The sequence below is a fragment of the Stenella coeruleoalba genome (genome assembly GCF_951394435.1).
Source record: "Stenella coeruleoalba genome assembly, chromosome: 9".
Classification (NCBI taxonomy): Eukaryota; Metazoa; Chordata; class Mammalia; order Artiodactyla; family Delphinidae; genus Stenella; species Stenella coeruleoalba.
The window spans coordinates 72,896,499-72,923,921 of record NC_137155.1 but is presented as its reverse complement, the minus strand read 5'-3'; the positions used below and the strand labels follow the sequence as shown (position 1 = coordinate 72,923,921).

Sequence of the window (27,423 nt, the reverse complement as noted above, 5' to 3'; positions counted from 1 at the left end):
ATCCCACCTGAAATTTACTTAATGTTTGGAAGCAATGGTCCTAAATTTTTTGTCACTTAGCTTAACATGCCACTTAGGAAATGATGTTTGCTCAGTTCAGCAGTTTTGAATTTTGCTCTTGAGAAACTGAGATTCGATGGCTGTCATTTCATATGACACTAATTAGAAAATTATGCTTCCCTTAAGTAAATACTTTTTTTCCAGACATAAAGCTCCTTGGTGGGGTCACTAAAGTACTCCAGATCATGGCTTGAAACAACTGGTGAGCCAAACAACCATGATCTCAGCCCTCATGGCTTTCACAGCACTTAGCTCTTAGGTCCTCACCACTCCCAACCCCTCCTAAGAGGATGTCTTTCAAGATTCCAAGTGCTCTTCTTAAAGCTTCATGAATATTGCTAGGTTTCTATTTAACACGTAATAAACGTGCACACAAATTTGTGTGCAATCATGGTCATTTCAGCATTATTTACAATAAAATAGGATATTTGGGGAGAAGCCTCTCCCCCACCAAATTTCATCGAAATATCAGTAAAAAGGTTACGGCAAATACTTTGTCTCCAACAAATATATTGCCTGGAAGGATAAGTGCCATTCAAATATCAATTGACACATTATAAAGAAAATTGTCTTCAATTAAAATTTTAACTCTATTATACATTAGATACAAATGAAATTATTTCTAAATAAAAATAACTCCAAATAGAAATGGTGTGTATACCTAAAGTATTACTGAGCAGTATCTAAAAATGCCATCTTTACTTAGGAACTGCCATGATATAGCCAGCAGGGGGTGCTGCAAACATTTTGAAATATTGTTTTTATGACTTCTACTAGAGAACTGAACTTTAAAAAAAAACATTGTTAATATCAGTGTCATACATCTGGTCTGTATTCAGTTTCTTCAGCTATTCCTGAAACTTAGAAATGAGTACCTAAGTAAAAGTAACAGATGTAAAATGTTCTGAATGAGAAAAAACATGTGATGAAGAAATATATAAGAAATGTCTTCTTGAGCTATATCCTTCAAGTTGAGGGTGCAGAGCAGGTACAATTTTCTTTTAAGAAATAAGCAATCTAGAGGTCGAATAAGAACACATGTAAAAAATTTCACTTCAAATTAGGTCATAGCTACATTAATTTCCTCTTTGCTGCTTTGTTTCATAATTTTATCTTTACTACGAAAACTCTCTTGGTCTGGAATCACTCTAGGGAACATACCCCATAAATACCAGACTACCTGATGGTTTCATGATATGGACAAAGGTTGTAAATGCCAGAAGTATCATAATATGAAGATTTAAGTCAATAAATTAAACTCAGGTCTCCAGAGGGTAAAAGTTTTTCTACATGAGGTCCAGTTTCTTATCTTACTTGTATCTTTGAGAAGTAAATTTCTTATTTAAGTCTGAATTAAAATTTTACCTCCAAAAGGTATTTTCCATTATCCATCAATATCAACAATTTTAGTACTCTTTAGGAGCACTAAAGGTTGACTGGGACTCATCAAGGGCTTGCTAACATCATTAATAGTTCAGTTAAAAATATGCCCTTGATACAATTAACATGTTCTCTCTGATTCCATCTGTAGTAGCCCACAGAGGAGTCTCTACCCATAACTGCTGATAGGAATGTTCAGACCTCACCATGCACATAAGAATGCAATTCAAGAGAAAGAGAAGCAGTAAACATTGGAATAGCGCTTGTTTAGTTCCCAAAGGAACTAAATGGAGAACAGATTCCATTCACCCGTAGGATGACAATAAATTTCTGTGTGGGAGATAACATAAAAAATAATACTTACCACCGTCAAGGACTTATAAAATCATGCTCCAATCTTTTTTTCAGTCTTCCCTCTCACCATTCCCTACCAAAACTTTCCATCTCAGTGATACTTATTTCTTGCCTTTTCATACTCAGTTATTCCTCCAGAATGCCCACCTCATAGGACTGAGTGGTTTAAACATGTATAGAATGGCTATTATGCATTAGTCCTTGCACGAGGTCCTGGGTTACAAAAAAAAGATACAGTTTATGACCTAGAGGAGCTTATACTGGGTTGGCCAAAAAGTTCATTCAGGTTTTCCCATAACATCTTACGAAAAACCCGAACGAACTTTTTGGCCAACCCAACACATTGGTAGAAAAAGGAAAAGGCCACTGAACCGCTGTATGGCATCCAGATGGAGAAGCTCCTTAGAAGGAATAAATGTACTGAGAGAACCAAAGACTCTCCCTTTGGCACAGTCCTCAAGGAAAAAGAGAACTTACTTCTCAGAAAAACCAAAAGGCTCTAAAGTCCCAGGGCTTTTAATCCCATGGAAGAAAATATTTTTCTACATCCAACCTATTTAACTCTGAAAACCTTTTTTCCCTAAAATTAAAAATATATACATAGAGAGAATCCTCACTCCTAGGACTTTCAAATATATAAGTAACTAATTTATAGCCTAGGAAGATGTATTATACCAAAAAGTTACCACCTCTTCCCAGGATCTGAAACGTAATAATGACGGTAATACTATTACGAATAGCAGCAACAGCAACTTGTGTCATAGCTTGAGCTTGACTTTCATTGAGCCTTTCTATAAAAAGGCTTAAAGCTCTAGTCATCTAAATTCCTAACATAAGTTAGTGAGGGTCACAGAGTAGGCCCTTTTTATAGAAGTAAAGAGTAAAGCATAGAAAAGCTACATAATTTCCCCACGGTAAAAGTAAATGAAATTAAAGTCTGGTATCCAGACTGCCTAACAAGTATCCACAATATACAACAGCCCTGTTACCTGCAACATGATATTTTAAAAATCATGTGACTTCATCAATTAAATCTTCTACTAGAGGAACAGTTTTGAAAACTCCTCTGGGGAAATGTTAGGCACTTTGAAACAATACTTTTAAACATTTTAGTTCCAAAGTACAACAGAGAAGGGCCCTAACTAATGTTTTCTCCGATATATTATGACAATCAAGATTAACCCCAAGCCAGTCAATTTCTGACATGTGATTCTGCATATATTAGCTTTGCTATCTCAGAAATGACTACCCAATTCTCTACGTCATACAGGTTGATCTTAAGCAATCATTAAGAGTAACAAAATATCCATTTTCTTTTTTTAAGTCTTTATTGAATTTGTTACAGTATTACTTCTGTTTTATGTTTTGGTTTTTTGGCCTTGAGGCATGTGGGTTCTCAGCTCCCCGACCAGGGATTGAACCTGCACCCACTGTATTAGAAGGCTAAGTCTTAACTGCTGGACAGCCAGGGAAGTCCCCCATTTTCTTAAATAACTAAGCTTTAACTGTTTTCATAACCTTTTGAAATAATTAGTTTGAAAAGATTACTAGAAGTAAAGGCACAAAGTAATATGTAGGTAGCTTTCAATTCAACAAATATATTACTCTCTCAAATTCCCTTCTGGAATGAGAAAAGGTGTAAATAATTATGAGTTTTAAGACCATTTTTATTGATCTACTTTATTCAAGATAGTGTACAAATTTCTTCAAGAATATTGCTAAATGGCTAAATCTCTGTCTCTCATACATTTCTCATTGGTCATTTCTGACCTAAGTCAATCAACTCTACCAAATAACGTGAAAACTGTGAAATAAGTTTATTAAATAAATGTTCACCAGGGGACAAAAGTGTTTTTGAGGCATTTTCACCATTCATCTGGAGAGCTAATCTATGCTAGAACACAAATTTTAGTGGCAAAAAATTTTAAAAGACGTAATAAGCACTGGCTAAGAGAATCATTTTCAACTCATAAATAGATTTTGGCAAGTATAAACTGAGTTTCCCCTGATTGAGACTATTAGAGAGCAACTCTAAAGGTCCTGGACATGCAGCAATGAAATTTGCTGACAGATATATTTGAAATGCAAGCTCTGAAAGGCCTGGTCTTAGGATATATCTTTACAAGCTACCTGAGTTTCTTCAATCTCCACTGCTTTTCTTTAAATTATTACCTGTATTTAATTAGTGCTTGAACTGCCTCTAGTAATGTAATGAACCTTAACTTAGAATCCCAGGAGAAATTCTTATTAAAAGTTTTACATAAAAATGTATATGAGCTCACGAAATATGCTGAGGAGGCGAAGTAAGAGTGTCAGAGGACGCCAGCCCACCGAGGCCCTGATACTGGGGTTGGGAGACTGGGGTTCAGACTGGACGCAGCACCCTGCCTTCCAACACCACCGACAGGCGGGGAGGAGAGGCGAGGGGCCCCGGGCAGAACAAGAAGGGCGGCCCAGTTCACCATGAATGTCCATCCGTTGTCTGACACAGCTTGGGCCTGGCCCCGGCGAGTCAGACATCACCACATCCATCGATCGACATCAAAGATAGAGAGACGTTTGCCATCTACGGTGGAACTGAAGATAAGAAAGACGATCAAAGGAAGAAGAGGACTTCAAGAAAAGCCAGTAAAGAGTGCTGAGAGGAGAAGACTGAGGCACAGAGGTGGAATCTTTCACCTGCAGTCACACAGCTGCCGTGTGGCTGACAGGGTCTTGGCACTCTGGCCAGTGTCAGGCCTGAGCCTCTGAGGTGGGAGAGCCGAGTTCAGGATATTGGTCTACCAGAGGCCTCCCAGCCCCACATAATATCAAATGGCGAAAGCTCTCCCAGGGATCTCCATCTCAACACCAACACCCAGCTCCACTCAACGACCAGCAAGCTATAGTGCTGGACATGCTATGCCAAACAACGAGCAAGACAGGAACACAACCCGGCCCATTAGCTGAGAGCTGCCTAAAATCATAAGTACACAGACACCCCAAAACACACCACCAGACGTGGTCCTGCCCACCAGAAAGACAAGATCCAGCCTCATCCACCAGAACACAGGCACCAGTCCCCTCCACCAGGAAGCCTACACAACCCACTGAACCAACTTTAGCCACTGGGGACAGACACCAAAAACAACAGGAACTACAAACCTGCAGCCTGCGAAAAGGAGACCCCAAACACAGTAAGTTAAGCAAAATGAGAAGACAGAGAAATACACAGCAGATGAAGGAGCAAGATAAAAACCCACCAGACCTAACAAATGAAGAGGAAATAGGCAGTGTACCTGAAAAAGAATTCAGAGTAATGATAATAAAGATGATCCAAAATCTTGGAAATAGAATTGAGAAAATATAAGAAATGTTTAATAAGGACCTAGAAGAACTAAAGAGCAAACAAACAATGATGAACAACAAAATAAATGAAATTAAAAATTCTCTAGAAGGAATCAATAGCAGAATAATTGAGGCAAAAGAACGGATACATGACCTGGAGGATAAAATAGTGGAAATAACTACCACAGACAAAAATAAAGAAAAAAGAATGAAAAGAATTGAGAAGAGTCTCAGAGACCTCTTGGACAACAATAAATGCACCAACATTTGAATTACAGGGGTCCCAGAAGAAGAAGAGAAAAAGAAAGGGAATGAGGAAATATTTGAAGAGATTATAGTTGAAAACTTCCCTAACATGGGAAAGGAAACAGTTAATCAAGTCCAGGAAGTGCAGAGTCCCATACAGGATAAATCCAAGGAGAAACATGCCAAGACACATATTAATCAAACTATCAAAAATTAAATACAAAGAAAAAAATATTAAAAGCAGCAAGGGAAAAGGAACAAATAACGTACAAGGGAATCGCCATAAGGTAGACGGCTGATCTTTCAGCAGAAACTCTGCAAGCCAGAAGGGAGTGGCAGGACATATTTAAAGTGATGAAAGGGAAAAACCTACAACCAAGATTACTCTACCCAGCGAGGATCTCATTCAGATTCGACAGAAAAATTAAAACAGTACATGATGATTAAGGGATCAATCCAAGAAGAAGATATAACAATTGTAAATATTTACGCAGCCAACATAAAAGCACCTCAATACATAAGGCAAATGCTAATAGCCATAAAAGGGGAAATCAACAGTAACACAATCATAGTAGGAGACTTTAACCCCCCACTTTCACCAATGAACAGATCACCCAAAATGAAAACAAATAAGGAAACACAAGCTTTAAATGATACATTAAAAAAGATAGACTTAATTGATATTTATAGGACATTCCATCCAAAAACAACAGAATACACTTCCTTCTCAAGTGCTCATGGAACATTCTCCAGGATAGACCATATCTTGGGTCACAAATCAAGCCTTGGTAAATTTAAGAAAATTAAAATCGTATCAAGTATCTTTTCTGACCACAACGCTATGAGACTAGATATCAATTAAAGGAAAACAATCTGTAAAAAATCCAAACACATAGAGGCTAAACAATACACTACTAAATAACCAAGAGATCAGTGAAGAAATCAAAGAGGGAATCAAAAAACACCTAGAGACAAATGACAATGAAAACAAGACAACCCAAAACTTATGGGATACAGCAAAAGCAGTTCTAAGAGGGAAGTTTATATCAATACAATCCTACCTCAAGAAACAAGAAACATCTCATAAACAACCTAACCTTACACTTAAAGCAATTAGAGAAAGAAGAACAAAAAAACCCCAAAGTTAGCAGAAGGAGAGAAATCATAAAGATCAGATCAGAAGTAAATGAAAAAAAATGAAGGAAACAATACCAAAGATCAATAAAACTAAAAGCTGGTTCTTTGAGAAGATAAGCAAAACTGATAAACCATTAGCCAGACTCATCAAAAAAAAAAGGGAGAAGACACAAATCAATAGAATTAGAAATGAAAAAGGAGAAGTAACAACTGACACTGCAGAAATACAAAGGATCACGAGAGATTACTACAAGTAACTGTATGCCAATAAAATGGACAACCTGGAAGAAATGGACAAATTCTTAGAAAAGCACAACCTTCCAAGACTGAACCAGGAAGAAATAGAAAATATAAACAGACCAATCACAGGCACTGATATTGAAACTGTGATTAAAAATCTTCTAACAAACAAAAGCCCAGGACCAGATGGCTTCACAGGAAATTCTGTCAAACATTTAGAGAAGAGCTAACGACTATCCTTCTGAAACTCTTCCAAAATACAGTAGAGGGAGGAGCACTCCCAAACTCATTCTACGAGGCCACCATCACCCCGATACCAAAACCAGACAAAGATATCACAAAAAAAGAAAACTACAGGCCAATATCACTGATGAACATAGATGCAAATATCCTCAATAAAATACTAGGAAACAGAATCCAACAGCACATTAAAAGGATCACACACCACGATCAAGTGGGATTTATGTCAGGAATGCAGGGATTCTTCAATATATGCAAATCAATTAATGTAATACACCATATTAACAAATTGAAGGAGAAAAACCATATGATCGTCTCAATAGATGCAGAAAAAGCTTTTGACAAAATTCAACACCCATTTATGATAAAAACTCTACAGAAAGTGGGCATAGAGGGAACATACCTAAACACAATAAAGGCCATATATAACAAACACACAGACAATATCGTTCTCAATGTTGAAAAATTGAAACGATTTCCACTAAGATCAGGAATAAGACAAGGTTGCCCACTCTCACCACTCTTATTCAACATAGTTTTGGAAGTTTTAGCCACAGTAATCAGAAAAGAAAAAGAAATAAAAGGAATCCAACTCAGAAAAGAAGAATCAAAACTGTCACTGTTTGCAGATGACATGACACTATACATAGAGAATCCTAGAGATGCCACCAGAAAACTACTAGAGCTAATCATTAAATCTGGTAAGGTTGCAGGATACAAAATTAATGCACTTCTGAAAACTCTTGCATTCCTATACACTAATGATGAAAAATATGAAAGAGAAATTAAGGAAACACTCCCATTTACCATTGCAACAAAAAGAGTAAAATACCTAGGAATAAACCTACTAAAGGAGACAAAAGACCTGTATGCAGAAAACTATGAGACCCTGATGGAAAAAATTAAAGATGATACAAAAAGATGGAGAGATATACCATGTTCTTGGATTGGAAGAATCAACATTGTGAATATGACTCTACTACCCAAAGCAATCTACAGATTCAGCGCAACCCCTATCAAACTACCAATGGCATTTTTCACAGAATTAGAACAAAGAATTTCACAATTTGTATGGAAACACAAAAGACCCCGAATAAGCCAAAGCAATCTTGAGAAAGAAAAACAGAGCTGGAGGAATCAGGCTCTCTGACTTCAGACTATACTACAAAGCTACCTTAATCAAGACAGTATGGTACTGCCACAGAAACAGAAATATAGATCAATGGAATAGGATGGAAAGCCCAGAGATAAACCCACGGACATATGGTCACCTTATTTTTGATAAAGGAGGCAAGAATATACAATGGAGAAAAGATGGCCCTTCAATTAAGTGGTTCTAGGAAAACTGGACAGCTACATGTGAGAGAATGAAATTAGAACACTCCCTAACACCATACACAAAAATAAACTCAAAATAGATTAAAGACCTAAATGTAAGGCCAGACACTATAAAACTCTTAGAGGAAAACATAGGCAGAACATTCTATCATGTAAATCATAGCAAGATCCTTTTTGACCCACCTCCTAGAGAAATGGAAATAAAAATAAACAAATGGGACCTAATGAAACTTCAAAGCTTTTGCACAGTAAAGGAAGCCATAAATAAGACAAAAAGACAACCCTCATAATGGGAGAAAATATTTGCAAATGAAGCAACTGACAAAGGTTTAATCTCTAAAATATATAAGCAGCTCAAGCAGCTCAATATCAAAAAAACAAACTACTCAATCCAACAATGGGTAGAAAACCTAAATAGACATTTCTCCAAAGAAGATACACAAAGTGCCAACAAACACATGAAAGGATGCTCAACATCACTAATCATTAGAGAAATGCAAATCAAAATTACACTGCGGTATCAGCTCACACCACTCAGAATGCCCATCATCAAAAAACCTACAAACAATAAGTGCTGGAGAGGGTGTGGAGAAAAGGGAACCCTCTTGCACTGTTGGTGGGAATGTAAATTGATACAGTCACTATGGAGAACAGTATGGAGGTTCCTTAAAATACTAAAAATAGAACTACCATATGACCCAGCAATCCCACTACTGGGCATGTACCCTGAAAAAACCATAATTCAAAGAGTCATGTACCACAATGTTCATTGCAGCTCTATTTACAATAGCCAGGACATGGGAGCAACCTAGGTGTGCATCGGCAGATGAATGGATAAAGAAGATGTGGCACACATATACAATGGAATATTACTCAGCCATAAAGAGAAACGAAATAGAGTTATTTGTAGTGAGGTGGATGGACGTAGAGTCTGTCATAGAGAGTGAAGTAAGTCAGAAAGAGAAAAACAAATACCGTATGCTAACACATATACATGGAATCTAAAAAAAAAAAAAAAAAGGTTCTGAGGAACCTAGTGGCAGGACAGGAATAAAGACGCAAACGTAGAGAATGGACTTGAGGACACGGGGAGCGGGAAGGGTAAGCTGGGACAAAGTGAGAGAGTAGCATGGACATATATACACTACAAAATGTAAAATAGATAGCTAGTGGGAAGTAGCCACATAGCACAGGGATATCAGCTCGGTGCTCTGTAACCACCTAGAGGGGTGGGATAGGGAGGGTGGGAGGGAGACGCAAGACGGAGGAGATATGGGGATATATGTATACATATAGCTGATTCACTTTGTTATACAGCAGCAACTAACACAACATTGTAAAGTAATTATATTCCTATAAAGATGTTAAAAATGTATATGATATATATTTATCTTATATAGAGATTAAAATGACATGATTTGCAACAGGAAACCAAGTGACTATAACCAGAGTTTGTCTAAAGATCCAGTTCTATGCAAGATGCTATTAAAGTGTCTCAGGGAATTTAACCTTGATTTTGACAAGCATACTTCTAATGTGATGGAACACTCTGCACTTTTGTAAATATCTTGAAGAAGGTGAACACTGCAAACCTTTGTGTTTATGACATCTTATTTGAGAACAGGGCAAATTATCAAACAGATTTTCCCATGAACCCAAATTCAGAATGTTACTGGACCCTGAGAATCCCTTCCCTTAAGACAGGGAGAAGTTGGACACATTTTAAATCCTTGTGCATCATCAGTTCATAAGTTAAGCTGAATTAAGAAATGGCAGCAGGAAATATGATGACATGGAAAATATATCAGCAGCGTTTATCAGAAACTATATATTTGTGAGAAAAATAGCAGTTTAGCTCCCAAATAAATCGAGATAAGTGAAATGTTCATAAATGTTAACCTAAACCAGACAATCTGAAATTTGGCTAGATTAAGAAGCTGTGGGACTTCCGTGGTGTTCCAGTGGCTGAGAATCCGTCTTGCAATGCAGGGGATGCTGGTTCCATCCCTGGTCGGGGAACTAAGATTCCCACATGCTGCGGGACAACTAAGCCTGCGCACCACAACTAGAGAGCCCGTGAACCACAACTACAGAGCCCGCGTGCCACAGCTACAGAGGCCAAGAGCTCTGGAGCCCGCGCGACACAACTAGAGAGGAGCCCGTGCACCGCAACAAAAAATCCCACATGCCGCCAATAAGACCTGACACAGCAAGTAAATAAATAAATATTTTTTTTAAAAAGAAGCTGTATAATTAACTACATTTCTCTCTGGCCCACAGATAAAGATCAATGCAAGTTTTGAGAGGGTCTGCACTCAGGCCAATTTGCACAAATCCAAATGTTAAACAATATATGAATAGTCTCCTGTAACAATTACAACTTTCTCCCTTCCCATTTCTCCACCCCAAATTATTCTTAGGTAGGCCAGGTCTTTCCGCTTTTAATCAAAACAAATGATTCTTTAAAGAAAGAGCTACACTATGAGTTTTCATATAGTCCAATGTTTATAACTAGTACTTTCTGTCTGTTTTTAAATTTTTCAATGATTTTTTTCAAATGAGAAATGCCATTTAACTGCCTTTGCAAATGTCCATGGGACTTGGTTAGCCACGTTTTATTTCACGTAAGATTCAGCAAAGAGCTGTCTTATGATGCTTCTTTTATTAAGGCAATAGTCATTTTATCATTATTAAGGCAATATAAATTTTAAAACAAATTCCTCTATTTTAAGAAAATGTATTGATTACCCTCAGCTTTGGACCTTCTTTTTCCTTTATACTTAGCTGAAACTAGACTATGAAATAGAAAGTGATTAAGGGTAGAGATAAACAGAGACAGTGTACTTTTATAGCATTTTTCTTATTCAAAAGTAAAAATCACCACAAGAAAAGAGAAGTGGGAAATGGTATTAATCCCATGGTACCTGGCACTTCCATACCAACACACATGTTTGTTGAGCTGAGTTAGCCAAATATTAGAAACCCAGATGTCAAGGAGAAGTAGGCAGATTGAGCCCTAAATATACTTGGACAAGATAATTTCCATTTTCCTAAATCTAATTACTTGAACACTGTTATGAGATCAGATCATAAACGCTGTATCTGTTACAGGAAATGAATGGAAATACTGCATGCATAGTAGTAGACAGTCAGCAAATACTAGTGAAATTGAATTAATAATAATATTCAAAAGCTTAGTCTTAGCAGGGTAAAAACTCAGTACAAATAAAATTGGGAAGTTCCATGATCATCATTGTCGAATGTATTTTTATAAAGGACTGAGATTCTCCCTTTAAAAACTGCTGTACCGGCACTAAGAATAGCATCAAGATTTATATAATGCATAAGGCTTATTCAAGGCATCCACAGAGAGTCAGCAAAGTAACAGCAACAATAAGGAGAGTATGAACTCTTCGTCGCATTAAGGAATGATGTTAAATTGGGCAGAGCGAGAATTTTAATGAAAATAAAAATGTACTCACAATAAAAAATGTCCTTAAATGAGGTTGCTTTCTGTTTTCAATCTGTTAATTTTCTACAATGTTCTGTGACATACAAAGACTGTAGTAAATCAGATCAGACAAGAGCACATTTAATCTGTAGGGTCTTCCAACATATGCAAAGTGAGGCAATTATCCATAGTGACAATGACTGAATGATCAAGACTCCTCATTAGAATAATATGCCACGTGTGTTAGAGTACCTGGTTGAAGTAATATTTCACTTTGCTCAGATCTCTGTTTCTTCCACAAAGCAGATGAGTTTATAAAGTCCCAGACAATTTTGTCACCTGAGTGGCACCATCTCTCACATGTGTACCCTTTAGAATGAAATAAATGTGTACTCAGAGGTACCCACTACCACTCATGGCCGGCTGGCAAAGGTTCTATTATATTAAAAGAGCATTGAATCAACATCAGGAATAAAATATATATACAATGCTCCTTGATGCCTATCACCTGGCTAGACAGTTACGAAATCTGAACTGAGTTATTCTAGGGAGGAAAGAAAAAAGATCTAACTTAGTTCTTTAATCTCTCCCTCTTCATCCTTCAAGTCTCAGAAGTGGTACTCTCTCCTTGAAGAAGCAAACTTCTTCCCCCAGTTTGGATCGGGAAGCCCTCCCTTGTACTCCAAAGTATTGCATGTTTCCCTCATATAATCAGAGCACTTAACACTCTGTCTCCCTTCAGTAGACACAAGAGTTCAATGGGGACAAGGACTTCGACATTTTTTAAAATCATAATATTCATAAGAACCTGTATAAGGCCAAGTCCATGTTAGAGAGTTAGGAAATGTTTACTGAGGTGATGAAGAGACCAAGCTAGGAAATTATATTCGTCCCTCTTCTTTCATGAGTAGAGAAATTACAGGCCATGTATGCCCTCATTCATTCATTCACTGAGTTTCAGTGATATAGTAGACACTATGCAAAATGCTAGAGATATTACAGTAAAGCAGTAAGCTTAAAAATTTCAGTACAATTTAATAAATGTTGCTAAAGGTAAAAATATATGAGTCAACAAAGGTGGAGAAATATTGTACAGCTTATCAGAGAGGGCTTCCCAGGAGGTCACATTTGAGTTGGGTTGTGAAAGATGAGCAAGCACGGAGGAGGGAAGACAGACTTCTGGGCAGAGGGTCATGAGAAAACATGGCCCGTTCAAGAAATGACAGAAACCAAGGTTGGCAAGATAGAAGCAGCTTATGCTGTGCTAAGTAATCTGGAATCTGGGCTTTATCTTTAGTGGAATGGGAACCAACCAAGACTTTTAAGCAGAGGAGTGATGTTATCAGATCTAGTTAGACATAAGGTTCTACAATTAGCATGGAAGAGAATGGATACATTTAATGAAGTTTGAGGGACTAAGGACAAGGAGGTGGAGACTCAGGTGGGAACCACTGACCTAAATGATCATTAGCTAAATCAAATGGAAGAGAAAGTAAAATTAAACAAGATGAACATTTCCTTTCCCTGGGATGCTTATACTCTACTTCTCTTGTAGAAGTTGTCAAATTCTTGGGAAAATAAATCGTACTTTTCTTTGAAGTCTAATCTTTAAATAACAACATTCTTATTGTCTTATAGTCATAATAATTTAGTAAGAGTAAGTAAATAATGTTGCAGACTGAAGGACTTTCCATACCTGAGACGCTTTGCCTGTTGGAATCTGAGTCCCCATTACTGGAGTTAGAATTGTTGGAGGAGTTGTTGTCAACCCCTCCCAGAAGGGGGCGCAAGTGGCTTACTGAGACTTGTTCAATGAATGATGTTCCATATTTGCGAAAATACCACCATTCAAATATCTAGAACAGAAAGATAGTAAGCGTGATTAGGGTCCTTGTTACCAGCTATGATTTTGTACATGCCCATAACTGTGTTGCACTTACTAATTATACCCACCTTAAACACTGGTTTAAACATTTTTATTCCAAAAAAATGGTTTATTTCTAAAAATTAAGAAGTTTGATAAAAGTAAATACCAATTACATTTTAACTTCTCAATGATGTTTTTTCCACTTAATACTGGTTTTTAAGGAAAATTTATAGCTACAATCCTGGTGAAAGAACATTGTTAAGAGCTGCTCATTATTTTCCTCCAAATTTACATAATAATCTGATAATAAAATCACCATAGCTAAAAAACAATTCCAGAAATGAATACCAACAAGCCAGTTTTAGAAGTATGGCTTATGAAATATTCCAATTCTTGGCATCTTATATTCTGATAAAGTCATAACTGTATACATTTTTAAGATAGTAAAATTCTGTTTTAAAAAAAGCATCTCCCTAGAGAAATCCGGCTTTACAGAAAGAATAAAAGCCATCCTATTTCATGTATCGAGGGCACCCAACTGCTGAGAGATTCAGTAGCATCCCACCTGCTGAGTGTGCTTTGTAAATGCTAGCATCTGTTGTACACCATTAATGTTTCCTAGCTCACAAGCTTACCAGTTGTTATGTGCTGTTTGCAAGGAAGAAAAGAAATAACTTTCATTAATAGAAGGAAAGAAGCACCGAAGCTCACATGACTAGACTGAAATCAGGGCTCCTGAGCATGGGGAAAGCCAGCCACCTCCCCCAATCTTTTTACCTGCCCCTACCCCCAAAGCCCCTCTGAGCACTTTCCCACCACTGTTTGAAGCTGCTCTCCCCACATCCTTTCCTTGGCTTCCCTGATTTGAGATTTGTTCCTTAAGCAGTCACAAATCACTACACAGAAGAAATTTAAGAATCAACTATATCCCAGAGTCTCCTAGGATAACTATACTATATTTTTGTAATAGAATATGGAAATAACATAGACTTAATTACCTTTATCCTTACTTATTTCATAAAAACAAGATTTTGTTATCTTCTGTGGAATGGACTTCGGGCTATCATTTAAAAATTGATATTTTGCTCTACCAAAAATTTCTTTAAAAGGACAGAAAGAACATCTACAAATGACCAGAAGGAACTGTTAATCAAACCAAATGTTTGCAATCCTATAACAGGAAAACTCGATTTAACTCCAAGGGGTTATTCCTTTTGACTATATGAATTTTCACATGTTAAAACATTTAAGTAATTTGACTGAGAAGACAGGGAGAATACAATATGAAAGCTAAGAACGGATAGGACCAGTCTGTAACATCTGGAATGCTAGGAATAAAAGATCTTGCTTGAAGAAAGCAGAAAGTTCAAGAATGGCAAATTTACTGACCATGGATCTAGAAGGGAATTTGTAACCTCAAGTGAGTTATTTAATCTATTTTAACATCAGTTTTTTCAACTGTAAAGTGGAAATCATATTTGTTATTTACCCTTGAGGGTCCTCAATTTCACACTCATGTAAAACATCTAGATTCAAACCCCACGTAAAAGACCTAGTTCAGTGCCTTCTGCATAGTTGGTTCCCAAAAGCAATAGCAAAGCTATCATTTATTACATCGATGCTGTACATAGTCAGCACACCTCACATACTGCTGTGGTGCATCCCTCTTCTTGCTGGTCTACAATTCAGGATAGTACAGCATCTTGCTACTAAATGGTTGGCTGAGAGCCGTGGTAATCATTGTGAAAAAGGAGACAGCTCACCATTTGGTCCTGACCACCCAAAAAAGATTCATGGCTTTGCCTTTATTAGAAGAGATGGAAGGCTCCAAAGGACCCAGAACAATGGTCACAGAACTGGCAATGGCTCTCAAACACTTGTGGGGTAGAGTTTTCTTTGCCCCAAGTCTTTACTCTGCTTTCTATTTTATGCTGTTAAGGCATCTGCCAGTCCTTCATTCATTCATTTACACAGCACTAAATGCTCCAATCCAGGCATGGGCTGTGCTCCAGGGCCACAGAACACAGATGTAGCCCCTGCTACTACCAGTGCATGCCACAGACCCACAATGCCTCTCACAAGTTGCTCCCATTCACCGCCCCCCCCAAAAGAAACCACTTTGGGACTCTTTCAGATTTCTCAGTTTCTCCAGCAGAATCGGAGAACGTCAGCACTAAAAGAGACCCTAAAGGACCCTGAACAGTTTCATTTAGAGATGAGGAATGAGGGCTACATGTCAAGGTGTGGTGACCTGACCAGAGTCACATAGCTAATGAAGTAGCTATTCAGCCTGAAGCCCCAGCTCTTGAGCCACTAATCTTACTAGGGCCCTAAAACAAGACATCTTTTTATAACTCTCTTGCTCATTTAAACAGACAGATGTAGCCTATCGCTTCCCTTTTAAAATCTTCACTTTCAAATGCCCTCCAACTCCACTGTCTCTTTTTGCTTTCTTAGCTATCAAAACTAATCCAGAAGTAGTCTATCAAATGGGACTGGATAATACATCCTAAGGTATAAATGATTCATATTAATGGGGTATTTGCATTATAACAGGAGACAGACCTTCCACCCAGTATTTCTAATGCAAAAATAACAGACCTCAGTGAAGACTGGGTTATTCATGCAGCTGCTTGGGAGGCAAAGGAGGGTCTTCTCAAGCCTGACCTATCAGAGCAGTAGATGGCTTCTTTCCTAACACAGTCCTTTATACTAGTGTCCACAATGCCCTGGGGCTGACACTCTAATATGAATTAAATGAACAACTACTAAAACGAAGTAGGAAAGGACTTGAAGCCTTCTTAAACTTCAAACCAAATCTTCTAATCTGGGGTCTTAGCATAATAATCTGTCCCATATCCTGAAACATGACAGGATTTGGGCCAGAACCTCACAGTTATTTTTAAAGAGCTGCACAGATCCAAATGGGCAGATGGTGTTATTTAACACGCACATATTTGGTGTCACTTTGAATTATTCTCCCTGGTGCATAACCTACAGTGTAAATAGCAAAGCTCTCATAAACAAATTTAGATTTTAAAACTAGCCCTTAGACATGCTAGTAGCTTAATGGAGTTGCCACAGTGGAACAAAACAGTTTTTAATCTGACAAATAACCATAAAATTAAAACATAAATTTACACATTTCACAGTTTTTAAAAGTGTAATCTCTCTACCCTAAGAATCATACAGATCAAGTAAGATGAGAACTAAAAAGCATCAAGTAGGTTTGTCATTCAGGAAGTCAACAATGACCCTACCATCTAGCTGAAAGGTAAAGGCCCTAAAATATTTCATAATAGCTGAGTTGTACGTCTTGGTTGGTACTCTTGATTCTCTGGGGCTCAGTTGCATAATGTGTAAAATAAGGTCACTCAGTTAATGTTGGATGGGTGGATGGATGGATGGATGGATGGATGGAAGGATGGATGGTTTAAAGACTGAATGGATAGATGGCTAAAAGGTCGAACGGATGGATGATAAGGGCTGGCCTGGTGATTTAATGGGATATTGTTTAAAACCAATGAAAGGTTTTGTGTACATTTTGTTTGTTATAAAAAAAAGAGAGACCTATACCTATTTGTGGAAGAGGAAAGAATCTAGTAGAAAGAGAGAAACCGAAGTGCAAAAGCGTACAAATGACCAAGAGACATGACACCAGGAGCCCAGGAAGAACATTTACCCTGCCTTAAAAAGGTACCTTACCATTTCTTGCTCTAAAGACGAAAGGGAAGCAGGAATGAACAGAAGAATACATTCTATTTTGGAAAGTAGGGTGTGAGATGAGCTGTTTTACAGGTAAGAAGGCAACAAATGAATAAAATGTAGATGACACTGATCTCAGTGGAGATGCAGGTAAGGGTTATTATCTGAGAATAAAGGAAGCAGGGATGGAATTGGGAATGTGAGGGTCAAAGAAATGGTTTGGATCTATATCTTGCAGGACAGAAGGGCCATACGCTATACTCAGGACCCAGATCATATTTAAAACAAAGATTCATTTGTCAAGAACGCAGTTACCTAGCCTCGTAACCCTCTCCATTACTATATGACAGAAGCAGAGGGGATGATCAAGGAGCAATGGGGCTGTGGGCTGGGAGTGGAGATCCAGGTTTGCAGCTGGCCTAAGGGTGTAAATTTATCTCATCTTCACCTGCAGGGAAGGAACAAAAATCTGGCAAAGGGTTAACAAACAAGGCGCTTCCATCTGTCTAACAGACCTAAAAGCTGAACCTTTCATAAAGATGCCTAGATTCTTCCTATCCAACAAGACCTCCCCTTCTTGAATTGCATGTTCTATATATAAAACACTTCTCTCTCCTGTATCCTATAACATACTCAAAACTGCTTCAAGATTTCCACATAGCAGCACCATTGTAATTCCACAATGTAATTCCATTAAACCCATGGGAAACACAAAGGTGTCACAGCCTGAAACTGGCTATGTGTTTCCCAAGGATTAAAGTAGATGATGATATCACAGGATAGATACAGCAATGGTGGAGACTGAAGAGGAAATACGAAACTCTGGCAGTCTACTCCCAAATAGACTGCCAAATTGACACCTGCTCTAAGTCTTGAAATATTATCTAGTGGTAAACAGTTTTTTGACAAGAGGGGATCTTCTAGGCTTGAAGATAAACCAAGGCAAATGGCATGGGTTATAGTAATATCCATAACATTTTTAGTTTCCTGTTAGAATTTGCAAGTATACCCTTTCCTCCATACCACTGACCCTTTCAAAGTCCCTTGCAATTCCGCATGACAGAACTTCCTCCCTCCCTCCCTCCCCCTTCCTTCCTTCCCTTTTTTTCTCTCTCCTTCTTTCTTCCTTTTTTCTTTCTTTCTTTCCTTTCTTTCTCTTTCTTTCTTTCCTTTTCTTCCTTCCTTCCTTCCTTTCTTTCTTTTTTTCTTTCCTTCCTTCCTTCTTTCCTTTCTTTTCTTTCTTTCTTTCTTTCTCTCCCCCACCCCTCTCTCTCTGCCCCTCCCACCCCTTTCTTTCCTCCTGGCTCCTGCCTGTTTTGTTTAGGAATACCGAAGAGCTATAGAGTGGGTCTTGGCCTCCTGCCGCCTTGGGCCCAGCCAATCACCCCTCAGTCATCTGTTCCCCTAAGTAGTTCAGGGGGGCTGTGTAAAGAACTGCTCTTCATGTCCTTCCACCCCCTTTCCTGGCCACCTATTGCCAAGGCTTTAAGAAAAGAGAGGAGACAGAGAAGTGAGATTCTCTTCAAGGTCAACAGCCAGTGATCCATGCCCACCTCAGTGTCTGCGTGTTCACAGGATGAGATTTTCCACTGTAGCATTAATGACTATGGCCTGGACGGGAGGGCCGCTCTCCTGGGGTGAAGTCATGGGGACCACTGACAAGTGGGAAATGCCAGCCTGTGCCATGGCGCCCCAAGCTCTGTCAGCTCCTCTTGGGTGGCAGCTTTCCTCTAGGCCCTTGCCCTAGAGATTCTGATTCAGTTGGTCTGGGGTGGTACTCAGAATCCATCACTTTAAACAAGCTCCCCAGATAATTCTGATACAGTCAGTTAATTCATTCACTCACTGGATCTGTGTGCATTCAACAAATATTTCTTAAGAGTCTACCCAAACATTATACAGTTGAACACAAAAACACAGATATGTTCCCAGCCTTTGTGAAGCTTCCATCACAGAGAGGATAAGACCATAAATGTCACAAATGAAATTATAAATTGTGTTAAGTGATGGTCCATGTTCTAGACTGACCAAATCTGACCTAATCCATGGCTGATTGGAAAAAGAAAAAATGTTCCCTCCAGAGACATTTGTAGTCTCCCTCCCTCCCCCTTTCCTTTCTCTTTCTTTCTTTTTCTTTTCCTTCTCTCTTTATCTACCTGACCCATTTCTACGGGTCTGTTCAAAGGAATACATCAACCACTAGACAATGCTGCTACCCATCTTCCTAGTCAACATGTTTATGAGAGGCAGAATGATGCTGGGACAAAGCAGTGGAAATTTAAATTCGAGCCTTCCCTATACCTTGCCTAGCAAGGTGACCTAGGCAAGTCAGAAGCTTTCTGGGTGCCTGTTCCTTAGGTCTTTGCTGGCTTAAACTGGATGGCTTCTGAGGGTTCCTTCCTCCAGCCCTGCAACTGCATGATTTTCGGGTCAAGTGGAGGTCAAGTTCTTTAGATGAATGAAAAGGAGTTGAAAGGAGCCACAACAATCTTCTAGTCCCACTCCCTTACTTTTGAACAGGAGGGGATAGAGGGCATGGTCAGACAGACCCAAATGCAAATCTCACCATCTGTCTGCTATATATCCTTGGGCAATTTATTTAAATTTTGTGTCTGTTTATACTCAGAGCATAGAGGCATTGGTTATATCAACCACTTAGAATTTCAATGAAATCAGAATTAGAATTCACTTAGAATTAAATGAAATAATACATTCAAAGTGCTCAGAACAGTACCTGGCATAGAGTGGAAACACAATAAAAGGACCTTTCATTACAACTGATTCCTATCTAATTGTCATCTCTTCTACTGCTTTTCTGAAAACAATTGTTTTACGCCTAATCCCTGAATTAATTCTTTTATTTACTATTTTAATTTTCTTTTTTCTTTTTTTTTTTAAATTTATTTATTTTATTTTTGGCTGCATTGGGTCTTTGTTGCTGCGTTCGGGCTTCCTCTAGTTGCGGCGAGCGGGGGCTACTCTTCCTTGTGGTGCGCAGGCTTCTCATTGTGGTGGCTCCTCTTGTTGTGGAGCACGGGCTCTAGGCGCGCGGGCTTCAGTAGTTGTAGCTCGCAGCTTCTAGAGCGCAGGCTCAGTAGTTGTGGTGTATGGGCTTAGTTGCTCTGCGGCATGTGGGATCTTCCTGGACCAGGGCTTGAACCCGTGTTCCCTGCATTGGCAGGCGGATTCTTAACCACTGTGCCACCAGGGAAGCCCTAATATTCTATTTTTATTCTTGATTCTCATTTTTAAAAATATTGCTTTGGCTGCCTTTTCCCATATCTCTGTATTTAACATGAATGTGTAACACGTAGGTGTAGGAGCATGTCTATACACATGTTAATGGGGACACAGGGATCTAAGTATAAATGTCAATACAGCAGCATTTTCTCCATTCTACCAACATTTTGAGAAAATTAAGGGGAGCATTTTCTCCACATATCCACCTTACCATTCTCAAGAGCAAAAACAAAACTCAGAAATTTTTTCCACAGAAATAAACATTGCCCACAGAGGCTATATCAAGCAGACTGGGCATGTCCTTCCCACAGCAGATAAAAGACTAAATTGGTGGGTTTGGACTGTGACAACAGGTGCAGTTCCTGTGGCTGGAACTGGGCTGAGATGAGAAAGCTTGTGCCAAGTGGCCAGACGGGGCAGCTGGAAGTTAAGCAAGGGAAGGAGGTGCCTGGAGGGGATATGGGCCCAGGAACCGTAAGGGAAGAATGACAAGTAGGTGGCATAACAAACTCATTGCTGGCTTTCAACTTGTGAAATTAAGAACTAGCAGTGATATCTAGTAAAATACACACTTCTGAGTCCTCACTTATTTTTAAACATGTTAGTATAAAAGCAGCATTTGCCAAACACATTTTATTTCTATGTACGTTTGTTCAGTTAACTGATGTTTCCTTCATAGGGGAAATAGCGGGGGGAGGGGGGTTGCTTGTTTGTGTTTACCTCTCTTCGCCTAAGACATTACATTGCATGATCATTTCAGTCTCCAGCATAGAAATACTGAGGTCCCCAAACAAATTCCTCAGGGCCAGCCCTGCACTTTCAGTATTCACCGCCTGGCTCCCTTGACATTGCTTAGGGGAGAGTAGTTAGGTAATTATCTCTCTGATGCCAGGAAACAAACCACTAAGCAGTTCTATGCACACAGCTATTCTGCAAAGCACCTGACTCTTGACCTCAATGCTGTCTCTCCATGAAATGCACTTGGCAGAAAAAAACAGTGGCTGAAGAGAAAGCTCAGCCCTGGGTGCATTTCAAGGGCTAGCAAAGCTGAGTCCCCAAGGGCTGGATACCACCAGTGTCAACAATCTCTAAAGCAGGAGCCTAAAGCTATCAAGAGCTATTCCCACATGGTAGTGACTTTGTCTTCAGTACAGACCAAGAATTTTTTTTAATATATTATTATTTTTTTAATTTTTATTGGAGTATAGTTGATTTAAAGTGTTGTGTTTAAGTGAGAGAGTGACATGGACATATATAAACTACCAAACGTAAAATAGATAGCTAGTGGGAAGCAGCCGCATAGCACAGGGAGATCAGCTTGGTGCTTTGTGACCACCTAGAGGGGTGGGATAGGGAGGGTGGGAGTGAGGGAGATGCAAGAGGGAAAAAATATGGGAACATATGTGTATGTATAACTGATTCACTTTGTTATAAAGCAGAAACTAACACACCATTGCAAAGCAATTATACTCCAATAAAGATGTTAAAAAAAATAATAAATAAAAATTTTTTAAAAAATGAAGTGTGTTAGTTTCTGCTGTACAGCAAAGTGAATCAGTTATACATATATATATATCCACTTTTTTATTTTTTAATTTTTTAGAGGTGATTTAGTGTTCTTTACACTATATTTTTTTACATCTTTTTTTTTTTTACATCTTTATTAGAGTATAATTGCTTTACAATGGTATATTAGTTTCTGCTTTATAACAAAGTGAATCAGTTATACATATACATATGTCCCCATATCTCTTCCCTCTTGTGTCTCCCTCCCTTCCACCCTCCCTATCCCACCCCTCCAGGCAGTCACAAAGCACCGAGCTGATCTCCCGGTGCTATGCGGCTGCTTCCCACTAGCTATCTACCTTACATTTGGTAGTGTATGTATGTCCATGCCTCTCTTTTTACATCTTTATGGGAGTATAACTGCTTTACAATGTTGTGTTAGTTTCTGCTGTACAACAAAGTGAATCAGGTATATGTATACGTATAGCCCCATATTCCCTCCCTCTTGAGCCTCCCTCCCACCCCCCTAGGGCGTCACAAAGCATAGAGCTTATCTCCCTGTACTATGCAGCAGCTTCCCACTAGCCATCCATTTTATATTTGGTAGTGTATATATGACAGACCAAGCATTTTTGAGAAGGGCTTTCAAAATCTTCACACATCAGAGGTTTTCCTTTGCTCAAAGTTTTACATTAGTCAGGAGTATCCTCTGCTTCCTAGGAATGCAGCAAGGCAAATATATCATAAAACAACACGGCAGTGACCATCAGGCTTCAGCAGCTGCACTCCACACACAGGGAGAAAGCCTCACAAGCCTGGATCTGCAAAGTTGGTCATGGTCTAAGGAAACCCCTTTATTTGGAGGAGAAGAGAAGCAAGGACATGGGACATCACCATCTCTAAGTGAGAAGGGAAAATGACTGTTAGGCTTAGCTCACCCTGCATTCTGGTAATTCATTTATAGCCTAGTGAACCCACACCAAGATACTACTAGAATAAAATCCAGACTTGCCATTTGTTCAGCAAGCAAGCTGGGAAAACAGCTGAGAACTTAACCAGAGAGGCAGTGAAGTGAGTGATAAAAGCACAGGCTCTGGTGCAAGCCAGTCTGGGTTGAAATCCTGCTCTGCCACTTGCCATCTATGTGACCTAAGATAGGTTACTTCCTATCCAGCTTATGTATTAGTAAAATGGAAACAGCACTAGCGGTTACCTCATTGTACTGTTTCTTGTCCATGTCTCTATAATAATTAGTAATCACAGCATTATGTATAGAGGGAAAACAAGCTTTCTAAAACCTCTTTCTCCTTAAAGCTCCTTAATATAAATTTAATTATATTAGAGTGATTCCACTAGTTTAGATGCCCCCCTTTAAGGTCACTTAAATTAAAGAAAACTACTGCAGGTGTTATAACTTATTACACCTATAACTATTTTAGCACATAAGGCAATGGAGCCTTAGGGGTGATTATCATATTGCTTTTTGACTACTGGGGATTTTTTTTCAAGGAAGCAATAGGGAAATATATGTAAATTTTAAAAGAAAAGGAGATGAAGGGGGAAAAAGCTTAGAATTGCCACATCCATGTCAATATATTTAAAGAAACTGAGCTATATTTCTACTGATCTTGATTATGTCCAATAATCCATTTTGAAAAGGGTAATGAAAAACATTTTAGTTTAACTGAGTCACACTTACTTTATAGTATCTTAGACATTAGAATTTGACACAGAATTATGTCTTCCTTTATTTTCCATTTTGTTTTTTCCTTCAACAAAAGCAGTATATAATTGTTAAAAAAAAAATCTTTTTTCCAATATTTTAAAAACATATAACCTGGATAGTGAAAGGCCTCTATCAGTCCCCTATCCAACATATACACACACGCAGTCACTGTAAGGTGCTGGTGTATACTCCTCCAGAAGTTTTTCCTGTACATATATAACGTATATATTAGTAATCAGCATGTTTTTAAATAGCAGGGATTCCACCACTTACCAAAATAAGCCCTGATATTAGTGACGAAGTGCCTGTCAGGGCCACGTAGAACTTCGGTGTTAATGTGTTCAAAAACATGCTCACTGAAAAAACAAGAGAGAGGGAGAAGAACAGAGAATGCATGAGTATGTCATCAGTAAAACCAGCTCTCATTTTCCTTTCTGGTGAAATCATTTGTTTCTGATGACAAGAATTACTAGAATCATAGCCAAGGGCCGCTAAAATGGTTCAGCAGTACACAGGCTCGGAATACTAGATTCAAGTTATATATCCTAAAAGAAAACAACTACATACAAGAAGAAAGAGCAGCTTTTTGTTTCTGCCTCCCAAAGCTATTGTTGTGAATGGTTTTCATGGATTTACAGCCACTGAGGAGTCAAACCAAAGCTGGTTATTAAACTGTTAGAGAGGAACGGAAGGTACCCTAATATGTTTTATGGGACCCTCACACCAGTCTTTGATGAGCCAACAAGCATATTTCAACCTTAGAACAAATGAAAAATAACTATATTAAACAGTTATTAAAGATTCTAACACTATGTTTACCCCTGGAAAAGAAAGGACGAGTTAGCATGTAAGTTAGCATATATCAGTAAAATTTGTTCAGCTAACTTACAAGGTTGTCAGACTGCTCATCAAAGTAATCATATTCAATGCAGAAAAGATGAAAAATAAGCCACTAAAAATGAATGTGTATTGTCAGACACCTTCCTGACCTGCTCCTGACACTGTGCATATCAACTACACAGTTGATCTGGTTGCCCATTAAGTAAGGTCACTTATACATTTTATAAGTATATTTTAAGTCATTATTTATATCTAGAAATTGCACAAAACTTTGACTACTACCAAAACAACAACTGACCTAAAGGGTTTTTTGCATGCGTATTCACATTTCTTTACTGAATATGTTTGTGGAAGGGGATCATATCCAGTCCTGTTTTAAAATGAAGAACATTAGAAGTAGGACTTTTGGGCTTCCCTGGTGGCGCAGTGGTTGAGAGTCCGCCTGCCGATGCAGGGGACACGGGTTCGTGCCCCGGTCCGGGAAGATCCCACATGCCGCGGAGTGGCTGGGCCCGTGAGCCATGGCCGCTGAGCCTGCGCGTCCGGAGCCTGTGCTCCGCAACGGGAGACGCCACAACAGTGAGAGGCCCGCGTAGCGCAAAAAAAAAAAAAAAAAAAAAAGAAGTAGGACTTTTATGTCATTAAGGGAAAAGGCTTTTGTATTTGTCAAAGCAAAGTCACCAGCATGAACAGAGATCAGCCCAGAAAGCAAAGTCACCAACATGAACAAAGATCCTATGCTCACTCATTCAACAAATGCTTCTCTCTGTTTATGAATGAGACTGTGGACAAAGAATGGACGCATGATTCAGACACAGCTCCCACCCTCTAGAAGGTCAAAGTCTAGCTGGGAAACAGACAAGTAAACAAGCAATCACCAGACAGTTTTGATAAGTGCATAGAAGGGTCCTGTGCACAGAATTTTATGAAAACACATAAAAGGTATGCATCTCAGGCTGGGAGTCAGGAAGATGTCTGGGAGACTGAGCAGGAGTTAACCAGACCAAAGTGGGCAGGAGGAGGAAAGGAGAGCAATGTGAGTGAAGGACGGGGCCTGCTTTGAGGCCCTGAGGAAACAGCACACAGCCTTTCCAGCTGGTTGCACGGGTTGAAGAGGGAAGGAGCTTGGGCTGTGGCACAAACGTGGAAGGATGCACTCACTCCATCCTTCCTGGTTACTGGGCATGCTCTCAGTAAACCTTCTCCTCCCCAACACCCACTTTAAATGGACTGGTTTGCCGTGGCTCATGGTCTGTCATTTGCAATCACGAATCTGGACTAACACAAAGTGCTCAGTCAATGGTCACAACTTGACTAAGTGGACTCTTTCAGGGAGGTAGTGAAAAGCACAGAAGAAGCAGTCAGCCTAGGGCTGTGAGGCAAGAGGAGGTACAGTTGAGCTGAGGTGGTTATGCTTGGCCATTAAAAAAACAAAGCTTGTAATTGACAGTCTGATTCTGAGGTGCCTAAAATTCTCAAAATTCCCCTCCTCATGCTATGAATGATCCCACATTTTCCATTATTTTTAAAAAGTCACCAAAACAAAGTATTCACTTTGTTATTCTGTATTTATGAACATTCATATCTGTACCATATACTTTTCAGTAAGTTTCTGGGGACAAACTGAACATAGAATTCAACAAAATCCATTTCTAAAAGAAAGAGGAAAAGACTTGCCTGAATTTGAAGTGCTTTGGTAGCCCTGCTAACTCCCCAGCAACAAAGGCATAAAGCAATAGAGGAAAAAAGATTTTCTACTGAAAATTGCTGATCGACTGGGGACAAAAGATTATAGAATGAATCGACAAGTGAAAAAAAAGAAACTATGTGAGTTTTTTAAAGAGATAAAAATAAACATTCTATACCTTTAGTTTTACTTAAGATTATATAGCTACCATAGGTAATACAAAAATTAAAACATGACCCCGATTTAGACCTGCTGGTGCTGCCCCACGACCTCCACCAAAGCCCATGTAAGGAGCTAAGTTCTTAAAGACTAAAGAAATACTGTTCCCTGGAAAGACAATAAAGTGGAAATTATACTTTAAAAAAAAAAAAAAAAATTAAAACATGCTTCTCTACTATATCCAGTTATAGAAAGCTACCAAAGTTGGGAAAGAAAATGGTGGGCATTAAAAGAAATAGAGACACAAATAGAGAATGAGAAAAGTAGAAATAGAAAACATTTAGAGAGTGGGAGGTGTTCATTTAATAACCTATTAATTTTACAGTCCTACTGGGCATTCTGGCTAACATCATTAAGACATGGCATTTAGCAATTCTGAGCACAAAAATCAACAATCAGTACTTGCCACTTGAATCCATCTATCTGTGTTTAAAGTTTATAATAAAGCAATTTTACAAATTAGAGAACTTAATGCTCACCTCAGCTCTGTGAGGTCAATATTATTATTCATCTTATTTCACAGGTGGAGGCTGGGCAAAGAGCTGAACACCGGTCATCCAGCCTCCAGAGCTCAGGCTCATGGCATCAAGGGTGCAACATGAGAACGCTGCTGAAAAGCATTAAGGAACAAAATAGCAAAAGGAAAACAGTAGTCTTTCATTAGAAAAGGAGAGGAAGCTCTAAATAAGTGATACTGAAAGATGGATGTTTTTAACACTGTACTTATTTTTATCACTGACTGTTAAAGACAAGTCCACTGGGGCTTCCCTGGTGGCGCAGTGGTTGAGAGTCCGCCTGCCGATGCAGGGGACACGGGTTCGTGCCCCGGTCCGGGAGGATCCCACGTGCCACGGAGCGGC

General features: G+C 38.8%; 1 protein-coding gene across 8 annotated transcripts in view; it reads right to left on the bottom strand.

Moving 5' to 3' along the window:
- Positions 1-27,423, bottom strand: part of ST7 (suppression of tumorigenicity 7) — a 259,694-nt gene that overhangs the window by 100,407 nt on the left and 131,864 nt on the right. For all 8 annotated transcript variants that reach the window (XM_079931456.1, XM_079931457.1, XM_079931459.1 and 5 more), the window contains exons 2-3: positions 24,091-24,173; positions 13,470-13,629 (exon numbers count right to left, since the gene is read on the bottom strand). In XM_079931456.1, the coding sequence (XP_079787582.1) occupies positions 13,470-13,629; positions 24,091-24,173 (243 nt within the window). The remainder of the gene's footprint in view (positions 1-13,469; positions 13,630-24,090; positions 24,174-27,423) is intronic.